General features: G+C 43.0%; 1 protein-coding gene across 1 annotated transcript in view; it reads right to left on the minus strand.

Annotated features, from left to right (window-relative positions):
- The window catches only part of LOC137433184 (CUB and sushi domain-containing protein 3-like), a 1,533,363-nt gene that overhangs the window by 599,067 nt on the left and 913,850 nt on the right, over positions 1 to 20,446 (minus strand). The window contains exon 30 of the mRNA XM_078783994.1: positions 11,383 to 11,621. Within this exon, the coding sequence (XP_078640120.1) occupies positions 11,383 to 11,621 (239 nt within the window). The remainder of the gene's footprint in view (positions 1 to 11,382; positions 11,622 to 20,446) is intronic.

The following is a 20,446-nucleotide window of genomic DNA, read 5'->3' on the forward strand; positions in this document are numbered from 1 at the left end:
ATTTTCCTTTCTCCACGTGTACGGTTGACTCATCCTGTATTTTCTGTCCAGGTGTGCTGTTCGCCCCGCCCCCATTAACTCCTTGCCATCCACCGTTTGCCCTTCACGTGACTCGTGGTGGTCCCTCTCGGCTCTCCCCCCGTTGGTATTTTTGTGCACATAAGATTGTTCACGGTTCTGTTTAAATATTATTTAAATATGTATAACCTTTCCCCTTCAGTGTTTTACTCAGTGGTATTTTACAACACGCTGTTTTTCTTCCTATTTAAAAGGCTTTTCTCAATTTCCTCTCCAACTCATTCCACCTCAAAAAAAAGAAATTCAATATCTTATACGTCTCCCTCACTACATGGTCTAAATTCACATTCATTCCATCCCTCCTCCATCATTCTGAACCGGATTGCTAACTTGAAAATCACAACAAACCCAATTTGTTTTCAATGTTCGTCTTTCATTAATCATCCACTTTCTAAACTCCCCTCTTGCCCCTCCCATCCAAATCCCTCCCCTTGCACCTACACTCCTAAACTCCCCCCTTGCCCCGCCACTCTTAAACTCCCCCCCTACCCCTCCACTCCTGAACTCCCCCCTTGCCCTTCCACTCCTGAACTCCCCCCTTGCCCTTCCCCTCCTAAACTCCCCCCTCACTCCTCCCCTTCAAAACTCCCCCCCAACCCCTCCCACTCAAATCTCCCCCCATACCATTCCTCTCCAATTCTCCCTCCTCCCCCCTCCTCCTCAAAGCTGCCTCCTCCCCACTTCGTCTCCCTTCTATCTCATACCTCCACCCCCCCCAACCTTCTTCTTTCCTCTGCCCCCCCTCAAACAACCCCTCTCTGTGCCTCATCCCTTCACCTTCAAACCTTTCATCCTCCTCATCCTTCCCTTTCTTGGAACTCTTCTGCAATCGCTGACACACTAACAACTGCTCTCCCTACCTCCCCCTCTCATCCTTCATCTTACCCTACTCCTCTCCTCCCCTGTCCTGTACCCGATGCTCCCCCTCTCTCTTCATTAACGGTATGGACCTCAAACATCCGGGGCCTTCGCTCAAACCTGACTGATCTCTCCATACAGGTTGCTTCTGACAATCCAGACTTGATCTGCTTAACAGAGACTTTCCTCCTTCAAGATGTCTCTGATTCCTTAATATCTCTTCCTGGTTACTCCCTCCTCCGGTATGATAGACCTGAGCCTCGGCCTGGTGGTGGGGTGGCTATCTTTATCAAAAACTCTCTTCCTCACTCTCCTTGCACTGCCCTCTCTCCTCCTCACCCCCAGGAGTACCTCTGGCTACGGCTTCCTCTCCGCTCCCACCTTTTGTTCATATGTGTTCTGTACCGTCCCCCAAACAGTGATGACTCCATCTACATTTCACTGTCTGACAACATGGACCAACTTCTATCCACTCATCCCAACTCTCTCTTCCTCATATGTGGTGACTTCAATTGTCATCATGCCACCTGGTTGGGTGTGGGTTCCTCTCTCACCAGTCATGGCACTTCAGCAAAGGACTTCTGTGACTCACTGGGATTGACACAATCTGTCAATTTCCCGACCCGGATCTCAGCCAATGGAGTATCTTCTCTTCTAGACTTGGTTATGACTAACTTCCCTGCTAATGTCTGCTGCTCTTCTTCTGCTCCAATCGGTTCTTCTGATCATGTGCTTGTCAAAGTGGACATCTCTCTGGCCATTCTCAGAGAGCCTCCTCAGCGTCGACGAGTCTGGCATTTCACTCAGGCCGACTGGGACGGTCGTCAAGCAGCCATCAATCGTCTGGATTGGTCTCCCATCTCCACTGCCTCTGACATCAATTCTTCCTGGGAATTCTTCCAAAGCAAACTGATCTCTCTCATGCACAGATTTATCCCATCTCGCCTTCAGTTGTCTTACCCTTCCTCCCGTCCATGGTACACTGAATCTTGTGGTGAGGCAGTTGCCCTGAAACAACTTGCCTTTGCCTCTTGGAAGGCTAATCCAACTGAAGGAAATCTCAGTTCCTTCCACCAAGCTCGGAACAAGTGTGTGTCTACCCTCAGGAGTGCCAGGAAGCACTATCTCTCCTCACTCAAGAATGAACTCTCAAACCTGTCTCCTTCCTCCAAATCCTGGTGGCGTCTGGTCAAATCCGTTTCTGGTGTTTGTTCCCCCTCCATCCCCTCCCTTACCTCAAATGGCCACACAGTTGACATCGCACGTGACAAAGCCGAATGCCTCAACTCTGTGTTTGCCTCAAAATCCTTAGTCCCAAACCCATCTCTCTCTGTTCCCACCTTTCCCAGTCGAACCAAACTGCTCCTGGACTCTGTGACCTTCTCTCCTGACAAGGTGGAGGAGTTTTTGTCAAACCTCGACTCTGTTTCTGCAACTGGACCAGATGGCATCAGCCCACGGGTCCTAAAATCCTGCTCTGCCGCTCTATCTCACCCTCTCTCTGTTCTTTTCACCCTATCCTTTGCTCAAGGTCATCTGCCAGCATCCTGGAAATCAGCAAACATTACTGCTTTACACAAAAAAGGTGCAAAAACAGATCCTTGCAACTACAGACCAATCAGCCTGCTCCCAATTATCAGCAAAGTCATGGAATCCATCATTGCTTCGGATATGAAATCTTTCCTCTTCTCCAATGGCTTGATCTCTGATCATCAATTTGGTTTCAGACCAGGTCACTCTACTCTGGACATGCTGCTTCTGCTGTCTCAACAATGGATGGAGGTCCTCAATGCCAAACAGGAAATCAGAGCTGTCTCCCTTGACATATCACGTGCCTTCGATACGGTCTGGCACCCAGCTCTGCTCACCAAACTCTCCTCCTATGGTATCCATGGAAATCTCCATGCATGGCTTGCGGACTTCCTCTCTGGTCGTAGTCAACGTGTGGCCCTGAATGGATTTCTCTCATCTCCCCTTCCCGTTCAGGCTGGAGTTCCCCAAGGCAGTGTGCTGGGCCCTGTGCTTTTTCTGGTCTTTATCAATGATCTCTCCGACTCTCTGGAAAATCCTCTGTATCTCTTTGCTGATGACTTTCTGAATAATCCTCTCCAAGAAGTTCTGTCACTCAAGCTTTTGGGTCTCACTATCTGCCATGATCTTTCTTGGGAAAACCACATTTCCAAGCTGGCCTCCAAAGCCAGTCGCCGCCTGGGCATCCTCTGTCGTGCGAAGTCCTTCCTCGGCACACCTGAGCTCCTCACCACATACAAGGCTTTCATCCGCAGCTCAATGGAATACTGTTCTCCCCTATGGGCTGGTGCTCCTGCCTCACACCTGGCTCGGCTTCACGCTGTTGAATCCAAAGCTTTCAAAATCATTGGAATCTCCCGCGATGAAGCTATCTCTGAGGGCCTTTCACTCACTCACCGCAGGCAGGTAGGTGGTCTTTCTGTCTTCTACCGACTCCTCTCCGGCCTTGCTCCCCCAGCTCTCTCTGTGCTCTGTCCCCCAAATATTCCTACAGGTCGCACAAGATCTGCCAGCCACCCTCTGATGGTTAAACTGCCGAAATCTCGGCTCTCTGCTCACCTTCACTCTTTCATTCCTCTTTTGTCCCGCCTCTGGAACAAACTCCCACACTCACTTCAATCACACTCCTCCCTCCAGGTCTTCAAAACAGCTGTTCACCACCATCTCTTATCTTCCCCCATCCAAAACCTTGATCTTTTCTACCCCCACTAATTCACCCCAGATCCACCTTGTTTGAAATTCCAACTTCTTTCCTGGAAGTCTTGGCAGTGTCCATATGTTTTATACCTCTCCCACCCCCCCCCCCCTTCCCATGCCTCCGCCCCAAAGCCCTCTCCCTCCCACAGTTCTCTCGATGTCTCCATGTCTCTCGGTCCCTGCTCTCAAATGTTGTGTTTGTGTCCTTCCCCCTCTCTCCCCATCTTGTCTACCGCTCCCGATGTTATTTGTTTTGTGTGTCTGTTTGTCTTTCTGTGTGATTAATGTTCGCTCTTTCACGAGCCTCGATCTTGTATACAAAAAAAAAAAAAAAAAAAAAAAAAAAAAAGGACTGCACCCGAGTTGCCGTTTTGTCATGGTTTAAACCAATCATAATTCAAACAATTATTTTGCACAAATGTATTTATAATATACGTGATATCACATTTTATAAACAATTGAAGTTGAAAAAAAAAATTCCCCAAAAAAATCCAAAAAATAATAATAAAAAAAATTAGAAAATTTTTCAAAACAAATACCCTTTGGACATACCGACTGGAGAGCTATGTGCATACCAGAAGTTTGGTACGATTTCACAAAAGTTTGAGAAAGTAGTTCAGTGACAAGACAACACAACACAACACAAGACAGATGCTGCACAGACATATATATACACACATATATATATATATATATATATATACACACATATATATATATATATATATATATATATATATATATATATATATATATATATATATATATATATATATATATATACACACATATATATATATATATATATATATATATATATATATATACACACATATATATATATATATATATATATATATATATATATATATATATACACACACATATATATATATATATATATATATATATATATATATATATATATATATATATATATATATATATATATATACACACATATATATATATATATATATATATATATATATATATATATACACACATATATATATATATATATTTATGACTCCATGGTAAGATCTCCAACCTTTAATTGAACAAACAATGACTCAACGTTTCGATTAACAACATGTGAAGCCACACGCCTCCGTTAATCTTCCTCAAGAGTGATAAAATCATCTCAACATCCCCTTACATGCACAGTGGGCGGGGTATATGCAAAGTGGGGTGGGCAATGCTGGACAGCCAATGAAACCGTATCACACCGCTCTCGTGAACGGAGACGTTATTTCCCAAATTCAAAAATCAACAAATATTAACGGCTCAAAACAATCCTGTAAGCAATGCTGGATTATCACTCATGTTTAGAAAACCATGAACAATCATTACATTTAATTAAAGGTTAAACTTGTAAATAATTAAATTGTAAATTAAATTAAAACTAAATATATTAAAGCAAAAAATTTTAAGATAAAATAAAATTGCCATAATATCAAGATCATCACATGTGGCCCTATAGTCCTTGAGCCAGACCAAAAGTAATGCTCCGGCGGGGGGAGTAATTCTCATTATGATTTTCCATTAGACCAATGTCTCAAGTGTCAGAAAAGGTGTGATGGACATCTGAGAACGGTAGCTTAGTGCCCGGATGGACGCCATCTTTGAAACACCCAGCTCGAAAATGCCCATTTGGTGGGGTACATTGTTGCACGTGTATCTGGACTTCTATACTAGCTATCGATGTGCGGTTGACGACTAAATATACGTCCGATGTGTACCGTCTAAATAAAAAATAATATGAAGCATTTTGTTTTAGATTAATTATTATAAAAATCAATTATCGAAAAAAAATCATATATTTTTCAATATTTTATTATTAGACTTGTACTTTTTTTAGTGAAACAACACTGGTATGATTTTCCAAATTATGCATTGTGCTACACCGTTTATCTGTCTATAAAAATAACTCAAAAACTAAAACATATCATCCACCACGAGTTTACAACAAATAAATGTAAAGAGGCATAAAATGACTTAGGCCGCCGCTGGCATTATCTATTCTGACGATAACGCAAGTTAGGAATGTCGTACGGAGAGGATTTTAACACCATACGATATCTAATAAGCAGGCGGAAATTGTTACATAGGAAATCTGCACTTTGGTGGCCATCTTGGATTTCAAAATGGCCGCCAATTATATTAATTATTCATTACTAGAGTTTGGAAAGACGTATGGAGCTGATTTTAACACCATACGATGTATATTCCTAATAAGCAAGCGGAGGTATCATTGAACATGTCATGTTTTAGTCAAATAACACCGGTATGATCTTCCAAATTATACATTTTGCTAAACCGTTTATCTGTCTATAAAGATTTTCAGGCAATTTGGCCTGCATTATAATAGAGAACAACATATGCTATACAATATACAGTGCACACAAAGTTAATCATCAGAGTCGCCATCAGAGTCATTGGCATCCTGAGCCACGATAGCATCATCCTGCACCATGTTGGAGCATCCCTGCAGCTTACACACAACAGTGCACTTCAACCCATTCAGTATGCAGGAGCAATCTGACGGTCGACACGTCCTTCTGCATGTGCATGAGATGAGATTCAAGACGACATCTGGAGCTGGTAGACCCGCCATCCATCGGATTGTGAGCGAACCGCCATCATCGAGTTCCCAACCATGTCCTGCTGATGGTGTTGGGACGTCTGGTAGGTTTTCAAGGCTGCGTCGCCAGATAGCCGCCTGATAGTTGGCCCTAAGCGTATGCTGCATCAAGGAGTCTTCACAAGGCGGCAATTGTCCAGATTCGATCTGGCCCTTCTTTGCACAGAACATGTGATAACGGAGCGAATTAACACCGACGATCTTCGTGTTCTTGGCGTACAGCTGACACGTGAAGGCCTGAATGCTATTGAAGACGTCTGTTGGTACATTCCACGAAGATCCCAGATCTGTGAATGCTTGAAGATACAGCTCATTCGCTTGCACAAGCTTCAAAGCCTTTATCTTTCCTTGGCTAGCCAGAGCACTCACAGTGTCACACCCGCTCCATGCATGAAGCCCTGGCAATGCACTGCAAACTCCAGACCCCAATACCGCAGCCAACTTTCCAACGTCGATCATTCTGACTCGAACCTTTGTTCCTCGTCTGATGAAGAGCTGACTATCGATGGTTCTGCTGAGATGAAGACTGATGATCAGAACGTCGGTGTCATCTGCCACTAAGATGATCGTCTTGTAGTGGGTAGCGGCGTGCTTTGCGTGGAGAAACATACGCGTGTCTGCTTCCTCGTGGCTACATTCGAGTGCTTGCACCAACTTCCACCTATCGCGGGTCAGTACCAGACATTTTTCACCACAGGTGACATAGTGTTCTGTTGCCTAGCTTTTCGCGATTTGTTTCATGTTTCCACGACTCCGCCAGAAACACAACCAGTTTCTCCTTTGTCTGGCTGCAAGCAAGGAGACGCCGCCAGTTCATGATTTTGTGTGCGGGTCTGATCTCGCTGAAACTGATGCCTTCATTTGAACCGCGGTTCACACGCTCAGCTGCTTTGATGGATTCTTCTGTGTATGTGTCAAAGACAACATCGATGCGCTCACTGCCTTGACCAGCGTGAAGCGCTGCAGCAAGGATGCGGTCAGATAGTTCTTCGAACGTGTCGTTCTCGCCATGCATCTTTTGTATGAGAGCCATCGCATCAATTATTGTTGCACTTCGCTTGTCAACGTTCTCGGCTGGTTCCACAAGACCTTCCATGTGTTTCGCAAGTGCAGCTTTGTTCGTTTTTTTCATTGACCCATCAACGTTTGCCAAAGACCATGGTAACGGCCCTAGTGGGTGACAAAGGACAAGTTGCATGTCGAGGTTCCTTGTCTTGGCGATGAGTATCATGGTGGCAAACAGTTGTCTGTCAGCTCTCAGGACGATCTCCTTGTTTGTGCCCTTCACAACTTTCTGCTTGATCTTACCAAAGGTCTTCAAGTTTAGCTTGTTCAATGTGTCATGAAAGCCTGTTCCCTCTTCAAGACGTTTCTGGAAGCTTTGATACGCCGCTTCCCCCTTTTGCAGGGTGTTGAGTATGTCATTAGAAACGTCCTCCCTCGCAGCCGCTCCGGTAGATATACTGAGAAGACATGACGGATCATCGGCGAATGGATTGGTCCAGTCATTTTCCAGTAGATCACAGATAGCTGTGACGCCAGACTCATCACGTTTGATGCGAGAAGTAGACAAGTCAGGGTGCTTGGCGTGAGATGTGTCACTGCCATTCACAAGGATAGTTTCTCGTAGTTGCCTCAGTGCAGTAGCCCGATTTTCTGCAGTTAGATAGTATCGTGACACAGCCCCTTGTCGAAGACTAAAACCTCGTGTTCCTCCAGCTGTTTGCGTATCTTTGTTTACTGTTTCTTCTGTTGTCTGATCAACAGCGATTCTGGCAAATGGATTCCCTGGTCTAAGCTGTACGGAGAAGTAGCCTTGATTGTATTCTGATGACCTCTGTATTACCGGTGAGCGTTTTCATGACCCACGGAAGTAGGACATGCTTCGATGTTCTGATGGTACCCCGGTGTACAGCATTGATGATATCTTGAGCCATCGACCATACCAGTGTGTCGGCACGCGCAGAGCTACCCCCACTCCCGCAAATCAAAGTATGCAGAAATACACGAAGAGAATCTGGTATCTTCACGTAATCTGAAGTGAGTTCTGCTGGCTGAGGCGGCCAACGTTCATTGTAATGAGCATCTTTGATCTGGTGTCGCAGTGAAGTAGCTGCACGCACAATGTTACTTTCACCGTCCGTTCGTTCAAATGCTTTCACTTCTGCTTTCAGGTTTACGCACTCTGCAGCAATCTCTCGCTTTGTCAGATTATCGGGCATCAAGTATACACGGTGTTTCACATTGAAGAAGATGAGCGATTCTCCAAACTCTCTTTGTAATGTGCGCTGCAGATTCTTCTTGATGGAGTCACGAACATCAACTGAAAATGTATCTGAAGACAGGATATCTGTTGCAACATCAACTATTGGAACAATCCTCGGGTTCAAGAACAAGTCAGTGCGAATGAAATTGAATATACATCGTATCATTTCTTTTTTCTCGATATTATCTTCAATGTCAGTTTCTACTTGAGGTTTTTGGGGCCGTGTGTAGTTTCTATAGCAGGAGAAGTGGTAGTGAGCCTCAGCTGCAACCATATCTCGTGTAGTCAATGCCAAAACTCTCTCATCATTGCGAGCTGTCGCAGCATCTCTTATTGTCTTATCTGCTCGAAGTTCAACAGCCAAGACAACTGTTTCACGGGTACGACTGCCTTTTATGAATTTTGAAGCACGCTGGCAAAAAATGCATTTATCATCGTAGACCGTTGAAGTTGATCCTGTCTCTTCCCGTGATGATCGCCGTCGCACCGCATCGCCAGTATCAACTGAAGAACTTCTAGCTGCATTGGTCAAAGTAGCTAGGTGGTTTTTGTGAGTGAAGTCTGATCTACAAGCCCTATGGTATAATATTGGAATGTTAGGAAGTTCAACTGCGCCTTCTTGGACTAGCTTTAGAATTGGATAAAAGTTTCTAACTGCGGCTGCGTCACACAATGTCTTCCAAGAACTGTTGCCCGCTGCCTTGCTTAGTTCAGAGAGTGGCGACTTCTTGCTGCACAGGATGCACGTTCCGGACTCAGGTTCAATCTTCGCCCGTTTCGCCTCGACACCGGCCATCTCAGCTGAAAGAACAAAAAGACTGACGTTAGATTACTCCGATATCCGAAAAGCTCGCCAGCTTACATAGACATACTCATCCAAGTCAGTGAACATGTTAGATGGCGCCACAATACAACTCTATAATAGAGTTGTATGTGGCGCCATCTAACATGTTCACTTTTAGTTCTTAAGCCACCCACCCCCCCCCCCCCCCCTCAGAAATTAATCAGGTCACCGCAACAAATCTCAGACTGAGATATAGAATATAGATATAGAATAGACTGACGTCACTTTCGGCACTGGGTTCTGTGGGTTGATTATATCGGCGGGACATTCCAACTGACATAGTTTCGGTTTGTGGAAAGTGCATGCCTTTTCATATATTTTTTGTGTACACTCGTGGTGGATGATATGTTTTAGTTTTTGAGTTATTTTTATAGACAGATAAACGGTGTAGCACAATGCATAATTTGGAAAATCATACCAGTGTTGTTTCACTAAAAAAAGTACAAGTCTAATAATAAAATATTGAAAAATATATGATTTTTTTTCGATAATTGATTTTTATAATAATTAATCTAAAACAAAATGCTTCATATTATTTTTTATTTAGACGGTACACATCGGACGTATATTTAGTCGTCAACCGCACATCGATAGCTAGTATAGAAGTCCAGATACACGTGCAACAATGTACCCCACCAAATGGGCATTTTCGAGCTGGGTGGTTTCAAAGATGGCGTCCATCCGGGCACTAAGCTACCGTTCTCAGATGTCCATCACACCTTTTCTGACACTTGAGACATTGGTCTAATGGAAAATCATAATGAGAATTACTCCCCCCGCCGGAGCATTCACTTCAAAATATGGCCGGTTGGCTCAAGGACTACTATGCGGTAAAGGGGAATGCCTGCTTCGTTTACACAAGAGTGGGTCAAACGCTACCGGTAAGTCAACGACCTCTTGTGTGATCGAGGTAACAGTTTCTTCTGTGTGCCAAGCCTCCAAAACACGTCTTCTGTTTTTGTTGGGTGTGGAACCCAAAATATCAACCCTGTCCCATAAAGGTGTGTGGCCTTCCTTAAGGCCGTGTTTGGCAATAGCAGATCTGCGAGGATAATTACATTCAAATGCTTTTTGGTGTTCAGCAATACGTTCACCTAACGTCCTCCCGGTTTCACCCACATTCTCAGCTCCACAACCATAGGGCACTACGTATACCACCCCTGACCTATCCTTCCTCGGAAGCTTGTCCTTGACCCTCATAAGGGCTTGGCGAAGGGTGAACACCGGTGTGAAACTCACCCTCACTCCTGCCGATTTCAAAATTCTGCCGACCCTCTGTGAAACCCCCGGTACAAAAGGGAGAACACACAAACCCTTTGGTTGTTCTCGCGGTCTCAGCCTGTTGTGTGGGGAAGCCCTTATCGTTTTCCTGTTGGGTAGCAAGCTGTCAGGATAGCCATTTGCCCTTAACACATTTTGAAGATGGTCCACCTCACTCATCTTGTCTTCAAAGGTAGATGGTAACTCACGTGCTCTTTTTGAGAGGGTGTGCACCACCGATCTTTTGCGTTCCATTGGATGGCAAGACTTGAAATCAAGGTAGCGATCAGTGTGTGTTGGTTTTCTGGACACCGTTACCTTTAAGGCTCCTTTGGGATCCCTTGCTACGAGTGTATCCAGGAAGGGAAGGGCTCCATTTTCATATAAGGGGATGTTGAGATGATTTTATCACTCTTGAGGAAGATTAACGGAGGCGTGTGGCTTCACATGTTCTTAATCGAAACGTTGAGTCATTGTTTGTTCAATTAAAGGTTGGAGATCTTACCATGGAGTCATTTGGATTTACTCCCAACCGCAAATCTTTGCTTATATATATACATATACACACACACACACACATATCCACGATTACCACCTCCACGAAAGGACTGCATTCGTACAAACCAAACACATTATGTAGATGGCCTCAAACCAAGACAAAATAAAATCCATTATCAAAAGAAAACCCAAAATCTTGAACCTCACAGGAGAAATGCAGCACGAAGCCTTGCTTGCTGATGAAGAAGTCTGTATCGAAATGCAGCGTGAGCTGACTGCATGTACCATGCACGTCCTGCACAGGCCCTGGACCGCTCAGCTCAGCGAGCAGAGTTGCAGGTCCAGAGTGGTCAGGCCTGAGGTCCTGGCGAGAGGTCTTTGGAGCCCCGTCCCAAATACGTAGCATATCGTGCATGGCCTCCGTGTCAAAAACCTCAAAGTGCAGGCTGCAAGACATAGAAAAATGTACGTAATGTGCATCCAGGTGAGCGTGTGCACTAATATTTGTGTTTTCAAGACTTTTTTATATGCGTTTTCAAGTTGTATGCACGTTTATTGCTTTCACCGAAAATATATATTTGATTAAAAACCTTAAAACTCTTTGTCAATATTTTCACAAACACAAAGGAAGAAGCATCTCAACACCTTGACATGTGGAGGATTGTAAAAGCAATATATTATTCTGGCATTGGAACAGGAAATGTATATGGAAGGCCAACAAACTCCATCTTATTCCCTGCATGACATGTTACCCCTTTGGTATTGTGAAATGATAAAGGCCATCATTCAGATCGTATAAAGTGGCCTACAAAAGTATTCACCCCCTCCAAAGTTTTCACGATTTTGATACCATCTGAGCTTATTTCACGACTTTCAATTCAAACTTGATATATAGAGTCTTCACAAACTACTGAAAAGGGATAAAGCTACAAAAAAAATGCAGATAAAATGTGAATAAGTTCGATTAACAGAAAAATTAGATGATTCCCAGTTGCACAAGTATTCAACCCCTTTGCTTAATTAACCCTAAATCACTTTTGGAGCAAATTATTTATTTCAAAGGTTACAAAATAAGTGTAATAGGTTTCACTTGAATGTAATCAGTGGTTTAATTAAAAAAATTAATCTTCCCCACTTATACAACTTATCTATAAAAACATTGCCTCAAACAGGGAACCATGATTGGCATGGGGCCCGCAAGGCTAACCCCCACTCTAGCGGGGAAAATGGCCTTAAAACGATCATTCATTCATTCATTCATTCATTTTCACTTATGTAACTAATTTTAAGGTGCAACTCACTTGGTTAATCAACAAGGCAAACAGGAAGACCAAGGAGCTTTCCAAAGAAGTCAAACATAAAGTGGTGGAGAAGCACCATTTTGGAGAGGGTTATAAGAAGATGTCAAAGTCCCTCTTTACCCCTGAGTGGAGTGAAATCCACCATTAAGATGTGGAAGACATATCATACCACCAAGACACTACCCAGATCAGGTCACCCATCCAAACTCAGCAGCTGAGCAAGCAGGAAACTGGTTTGGGATGTCACTGTAAATCGAACAATGACTTTGAAAGACCTGCAATGTTCTATGTCCGAGATGGGGGTCAGTGTTCATCAATCAACGATACCCCGTCACACATTCACAAAGCTGGCCTCTACAGGTGGCAAGAAAGAAACAATTACTGAAAAAGATGCATCTGAAAGCTCATATGGAGTTTGTGAAAAAGCATCTTAATTATGCTGCAGGCATCTGGAGAAACGTGTTGTGGTTATACGAGCCAAAAGATTAACGTTTTGGTCCAAATTCAAAGTTATGTCTGGTGCAAGCCTAATACTGCACATCATCCAGTCAACATGCATGGTGTTGGTTTAACAGCTAACATATCTGTCGCTATTTTAAGAGCTGCCTCAATGCTGGAGAGTCTGGAAGTTCACTCAGGCAGATTGACTGCAAGCAGCCATCTCTCTTCAGGATTAGTCTCCATATCTATTGCCTCTGATGTTGATGCAGCCTAGGAATTCTTCCACAGAAACGCTCTCTCTCATGCAGATTGCAGAGATTCATCCCATCTCATCTTCAATTATCCTGCCTTTCTTCCTGCCCATGGTACAGCAAATCCTGTGGTGAGGCAGTTGCTCTGAAACACTTGCCTTCTGTTCCTGGAAGGCAAATCTGACAATCTCAGTGCATTCCAAAATGTCTGAAACAAGTGTTTGTCCACTCTCAGGAGAGCCAGAAAACATCTCTCAAACTTCAAGAATGTACTTTAAAACTTATCTCCATCCTCAAAAACTTGGTGGTGCCTTGTCAAGACTGTCTCTGAAATATTCATTTTGAGGAAATGCCCCGCTGAGTGCAGTGAGAAAAGCAGAACCATTGTTATGACGTCGCTGGTACCCAGAGTATCGCAGGAAGTGACGCTAGTGACGGCACTTCCCCCAAGCTCAGTGGCTGTGTTAAGTGTTTGGTGTGTGTTAAGTGTTTGGTGTGTGTTAAGTGTTTGGTGTGTGTTAAGTGTTTGGTGTGGAGAGAGAGAGAGAGAGAGAGAGAGAGAGAGAGAGAGAGAGAGAGAGAGAGAGAGAGAGAGAGAGAGGGGGAGAGACGGAGAGATGGAGAGACGGAGAGTGGGAGAGAGAGAGAGAGAGAGAGAGAGAGAGACGGAGAGACGGAGAGACGGAGAGACGGAGAGTGGGAGAGTGGGAGAGTGGGAGAGTGGGAGAGAGAGAGACGGAGAGACGGAGAGACGGAGAGACGGAGAGATGGAGAGACGGAGAGTGGGAGAGAGAGAGAGAGAGAGATAGATATAGAGATATATTGAGATATATTTCCTTGAATTGCTTCTATTTTGAAATAATTTGTGTGGTGAGATGGCCATTGATTAATTGGCTCTCATGTCGCACAGCTTGAACATGGCCTGGACTTGTTGTCCATTTTTGTTTCTGCATGAGGTGGGTGTGGAGAAGGAAGCCTGCAATGAGGATGACATGCACAAAATCAAAAGTGAAAAGAGCAAGCATGACAACACAAGGGGGACACCATGATCGAGACCAAAAGTCTGTTGAGCTACAATCTCCCTGACAGCAGTGCCAATTATGAAAGTAATAACGGTGCTCGTGACATAAAAGTGAGTAGTATTTACAACATGAATTCTGAGAGCTCACGAGTTACTTGGAGAGAGTTGTACAGACGTTGCGTGGGTTTATGATGCTCTGTTGAAAGTGATTTATAATTGGAGAAACTTTTTTAAAGGCATGTGATAGAAATGAAAACTTGAAATTCAGGCATTACTTAGAACCACGATGAAAGAAAGTCGTTGCCATTGCATCTGGAAAGGTTCAAACTTTTCAATATCCACATAATATGGAACATCAAGGCTGTGGCAAGTGAGTCATAGTGCGTCAAAAAGTTAACCTTTCTGTTTTGAGTATAAAATATGATTTAAAAACAAAATGCTTGCACTTAACCTCAACTTTGCCATCAACTAATAGAACGGCACTCGGTGGAGTGCATAACTCCGCCACGATGAACAGTTTACATGTTCTATCCCACCGATAGGTCGGAACTGAATCAATACCTTAACTAGAGGTTCCAGGGAACCTGAGCTCAACTGGTCTATAGCAACAAAAATTGATTTTTCAATATGGCCGCCATGCCACGCCCATTTTTGAGCGTGCAACGCCCAAATGCAATCCCAAACTAGTTTATGTCTTAAAGATGCTGCATAACAAGTTTCATCAAATTTAATCAATATCTGTGACTTTTAGGGCGAAGACGTCAAATTGTTTACAGACGACAGACAGACGACAGACGGACGACGGACACTGGGTGTCGACAAAAACTCAGCTGGACATAGTCCAGTTGAGTTAACAAAAATCGAATCAGCTTGTTCTTATCACACACCCAACCTGTCCACTAAGTTTTGTCCCAATTCATACATAACTTTTTGATATATCGTGCTTTGAATTGTCTTTGGCCCAATCTCACATCGATGAGGAATCACAAAAAAAAAAAACAATTGAGTTAACAATTATAGTATCTGGATCCGGATCAGAACCTTCACCAAAATCTAATCAATTCGTTCTTGTCACACACCCAATCTGTCCACCAAATTTCGTCCAAATTTGTCCACAACTTTTTGAGATTTCCTGCTCACAGACAAATAGAGAAACAGACATGGTTGAGAACATAATTTCCGTTCACCTTCGGTGGCGGAGGAAGCAACGTTTTTTTTTTATTGCTTCCCAATATTAGCTTTTGTTAAAGACAGGATGGATTGACATTTATACACCTATCTTAAAAGACGTTAAACAGCACAAAATTGCTTTCATTTATCTTGAAAATGGCATGAATCTTCAACAGTAAAAAACGTATATCGAACAACGATTTCTCCACAATATCTACGGCTAACTCATGTGTTTGTACGATTAACAAATCAACACAGTATGCAGGATTTGAACCTGAGGTTGCAGCTCAGATGGGAACACCAAATGATTCGTGGTGATAACGAAATAAAGGATGATACAAGGAAAGGAAATCTTGCCACAGAAGCCAAAGGCATCATCATGGATGGGCCACATCCACACTCCCCGACACTAAGCCAATTACCCAATACACGAGCGCACTTACTACAATCTATGGCACGAAATGTACCCAGACTGCACACTCAATCCAACCGGGCATTCAGTCAATGGCAAAGGGGGAAGACAAATACTGGGGCATGGGCAGGTGCAAAAAGGTACATCGCAGACAGGACATCAATAATCACAACAGATGGAGACTTGAATCAGGGGAGAATTGAGGAAGGGGAGGGAAGAGGTGAGGGTTACATTAACACAGACGACATGAAATACGATTGACAACACCCACAACTCAGACAATCAATATCTCAAGATACCTTGAGAGTTGAGAGCACAACTCATAGAGATCCAATATATCACCCAATTCAAATCACCTCTCCGTTCCATTTCTGTCTCTGTTCCCTATCCCAATTGCTTCAAGGTGTCTGTACAATTCCATTTGAAATGTATACACCATTCCTGTGCTTCAACTTTCCCAGGAAAACTATTTCATACCCCTACCTTGCTGCAGTCTTAATTATAATAATAATAATAATACATTTATTTTATATAGCACTTTTCAAGAAGCCCAAAGATGCTTTGGCAGAGTACAAAAAAAACAAGTGCAAAAAGACAAAAATCAACAGGTAAATAATCAAAGCAAAAGGAAGGAGAAGGAGAAGAGATAGTCAGGGGTTAAATGTTGAATGCAGTGTTGAACAGGTGAGTCTTGAGTGATGTTTTGAATGTGGTGAGTGAGGAGGTGTCTCTGATGGTGTGAGGTAGTGAGTTCCAGAGGGTGGGAGCAGCGATGGAGAAAGCCCTGTCCCCCCAGGATCTGAATTTGGTCCGTATGGGGGGGGAGGGTCAGGAGGTTGGTACCAGCAGAGCGGAGGTTGCGGTGGGAGTGTGTCTGGAGAGGAGGTCAGTCAGGTAGGATGGGGCCAGGTTATGGAGGGCTTTGTAGGTCAAGAGGAGGATTTTGTACTGGATTCTCTGGGGGATGGGGAGCCAGTGAAGCTTATAAAGGACGGGGGTGATGTGGTCACGGGTCCGGGAATGGGTGAGTAGACGGGCAGCGGAGTTCTGAATGTATTGGAGTTTATTGATGATTATTGAGGGTGAACCAAAGAGGAGGCTGTTGCAGTAGTCCAGGCGGGAGGTGATGAAGGCGTGGATGAGGGTTTCTGCAGCCATGGAGGAGAGGGATGGACGGAGACGGGCGATGTTTTTCAGGTGAAAGAGGGCTGTCTTTGTGATCTGTTTAGTGTATTTGTCGAAGGAGAGGGTTTGGTCAAAGATGATGCCAAGATTCCGGATAAGAGGGGAGGTGGATACTGGGAAACCGTCGATGTTGAGGGAAAAGTTATGGGTGGATTTGGTGAGCGTTTTTGGGCCAATGATGATTATTTCAGATTTATCATAGTTAAGTTTGAAGAAGTTGATTTGAAGCCAGGATTTTATTTCAGTGATGCAGTTTGTCAGGATAGAGTGGGTGGCGGTGGAGATGGACTTGGTGGAGATGAAAAGCTGGATGTCATCGGCGAAGCAGTGGAATTGGAGACCATGATGGCGGATTAAGTGACTAAGGGGGGACAGGTACAGGATGAAGAGGAGGGGGCCAAGAACTGAACCTTGGGGGACACCTTGGGGGAGGGGAGCAGTGGGGGATTTGCAGTTATTGATGGAGATGAACTGGCGTCTGTCGGAGATGTATGATTTGATCCAAGAGAGGGCAGTGCCGAGAATGTTGAAGGTGGTTTCAAGTCGGGTGAGGAGGATGGTGTGATTGATGGTGTCAAAGGCAGCGCTGAGGTCGAGGAGGACGAGAATGTTGAGGTTGCCAGCGTCAGAGGAGAGGAGAAGGTCGTTGGTGATTTTGAGGAGAGCAGTTTTAGTACTGTGGTTGGAGCGGAATCCGGATTGGAATGTTTCATACAGGTTATTGGCAGAGAGGTGATGTTTGAGTTGAGTGGCTACAGCGCGTTCCAAAACTTTTGACAGAAAGGGTAGGTTGGAGATGGGTCTGAAGTTGTTTAGGGTGTCAGGGTCGAGTCCAGGTTTTTTCAGAATGGGGGTAACAGCAGCAATTTTGAGGGATGGTGGGACGATGCCTGTAGACAGGGAGGAGTTTATTGTTGTAGTGATAAGTGGAGAGAGAGCAGGAAGGGAGGCCTTGACAAAGCTGGAGGGGATGGGGTCAAGAGTGCAGGTGGCAGTTTTGTCCTCCATAATTGTCCTCTCATTTACACTCAAGTAAGTTGAGTTATGCCCCATTATCCGATGCTCCTTGGTCATGTCGCTGTCGAACTCAGCAAAAAGCTTTTATGCAATTATTTTACCAATGCCTTTCATTATTTTAAGGCTGACGTTGGCTTAACGGTTAAGATGGCTGGCTTGACATTTCAGGGTCCTGAGTTAAAGCTCCTGTCTCTCTGTTGAATTAACACTAGGTTGGTTGACTCAACCTGTTATCCTTCCGAGGTCGGCAAAATGAGTACCAGCTTATTGGGATGAATGAGCCATTCGAGTATCCTGCATAGGAGTGGCTCCCCATCAGGGATGTGCCCAATACCTGAGAAAACCGCTCCGGCAAACCCAATACATACTAGGGCTGCAGATTGAGCATGAAAATGAGGGTGAAGTGGCAACTCGCTTCCTACCAACTAATTTTGATATTTTTATAAAGTATGGGCCCTGACTACTTCACACACCAAAAATACCCAGAATCCCCTTGGGGGAACATGTTCAAGTGACGTCATCAAGACGGCCTCCATTTTTATTAAGTTTTTGTATTTTATTTTTACATTGAGGGTCCCTGTGTCCTGATCTGTAATAAAATGATACTAGCATCTGATTTAAATATTCTATTTAATAATATTAATATTTAATAATATTTAAAAATAATATTATTTATTATATTTAATAATATTTAAAATAATATTTAAATAATATTTAAATAATAAATTAAATTAAATGCATGCATTGCAAATGTCCTCTCATTTACCAAACATGAGTACATAATTTGTACTCATGCAAATTAAATTTAGCTTGGAGTAAATTTAAATTAATTTAATAATTTCATTTAAATATTTAAATTATATTTAAATAAAATTTAAATTAAATGCAGCTGATGCATTAAGATCAATTTCTTGGGTATTGGGGTATTCAGTTGTTGGTTGTAATTTTTCTAAGTCTCTGCGAATAACACTAACTGCACGATGAAGTATTTGGGAATCATTTTTGTGATCAGAACCATTGTAAGCACATTGTCACGAACTTCTGCTGGCTTCATATTCGCTGCTGTAAGTTTTATTCCTTTCTTTTTATTCTCTGGTTCTCCACAAATGAAACAGTGTTCATCCCAGGAAAAGGCTGATGTTTTTTCTCTTGACAGTAAGACTACTATATAAACGGTTAGGTACCACGTCAGCACATGTGCACAATTCCAAACGTTACAATTTCGGCGGCCATTTTGATGACGTCATTTAAGCATGTTCCCCCAGAGGTATTCTGGGTATTTTTGGTTTGTGAACTTGTCAAGGCCCCTACTTTATAAAAAAAAAAATACCAAAAGTATCTGGTAGGAAGCTAGTTGCCAGTTCCACCATTTTTAAGGCACTTTTTGACAATAATCTGCAGCCCTATACGAAGATGCAAAAAGAGTGGTCTTCTTCTTTCAATATTTTCGATGACCTTTCCAAATCGCCTCCTTTCTAATATTAGAGGTGCATTCTTATTCAACAACTCCTCTCAAGTCCACCTAGCCGTGAAATCAATCTGGCCGTTCAAAGTCAAACCTTCAATGGCAGCAACGTCTTTCCTCAAAGGTAAACCAAGACTCAAAACAAAAATCAAGATGATGGCTCACCAACTTCCTCAATAACATGATAATTATTTGAAAAGGATATTAAAGATTGTTACAAAAAGATCATGTCGAAAGAGGATGCTGAAAATAAACGATATCTAAGTCGGTGATGGCTTCTTAATGATTTATTGATCGCCGCTCTCACACAAATCAAAATATCCATTTATTGTCTCATCCTTACAATTCCGATCGGTTATCTCACCTGCTTTAAGGTGCCACATTTGCAGGAGATTTTGCAACTCACTTGCACCATTAAAACTCGTAAAATGATGGAGAAATTACCTCTGGCAAAAAAAAAGAATAAAAAGTTTTCATAACGTTTTTTAACGTAAAATATGTAAAATTTTAATATAAAGTCAACGTTTCATAACGTAAAATAAAAAGGTTTCAACAAAAGGTCTGTGAGAGATTTTGCCATTTGAGATAAAACATATTGCATTTTTTTATTTAATATTATTCACATTCATTAGTTGCTGCGATGGCAATGAAAGGTGGATTGCAATCATCACCGGAGGAAAGTCTTGTTAACCACCTATCGGGGCCAAAAATGCCAATACCCGGTCATGATGAAGAATTATAAATAATTCACAACTTTGAACGCATGTCATCCACATGTTCCCTCATGTTGACAGCGTTATTAACCTCAGTAAAATGTTTTTCAAAAATGAATAATTAAATCGAACCTTGATTGTTCAGGTAAGAATTCAATTAATGTTGTTCGTTTGGTAGAGGGGTCTTAGGATCAAGGAAGAGCTGGCATACACAATAATGCACACGCATGCGTATGTTGGGTCTGTCCACCTTTATCAAAATTGTGACAGACAACACTTGATAGACAAAAGGAGT

The sequence above is a fragment of the Myxine glutinosa genome, chromosome 8, assembly GCF_964187855.1.
Source record: "Myxine glutinosa chromosome 8, kmMyxGlut1.1, whole genome shotgun sequence".
Lineage (NCBI taxonomy): Eukaryota > Metazoa > Chordata > Myxini > Myxiniformes > Myxinidae > Myxine > Myxine glutinosa.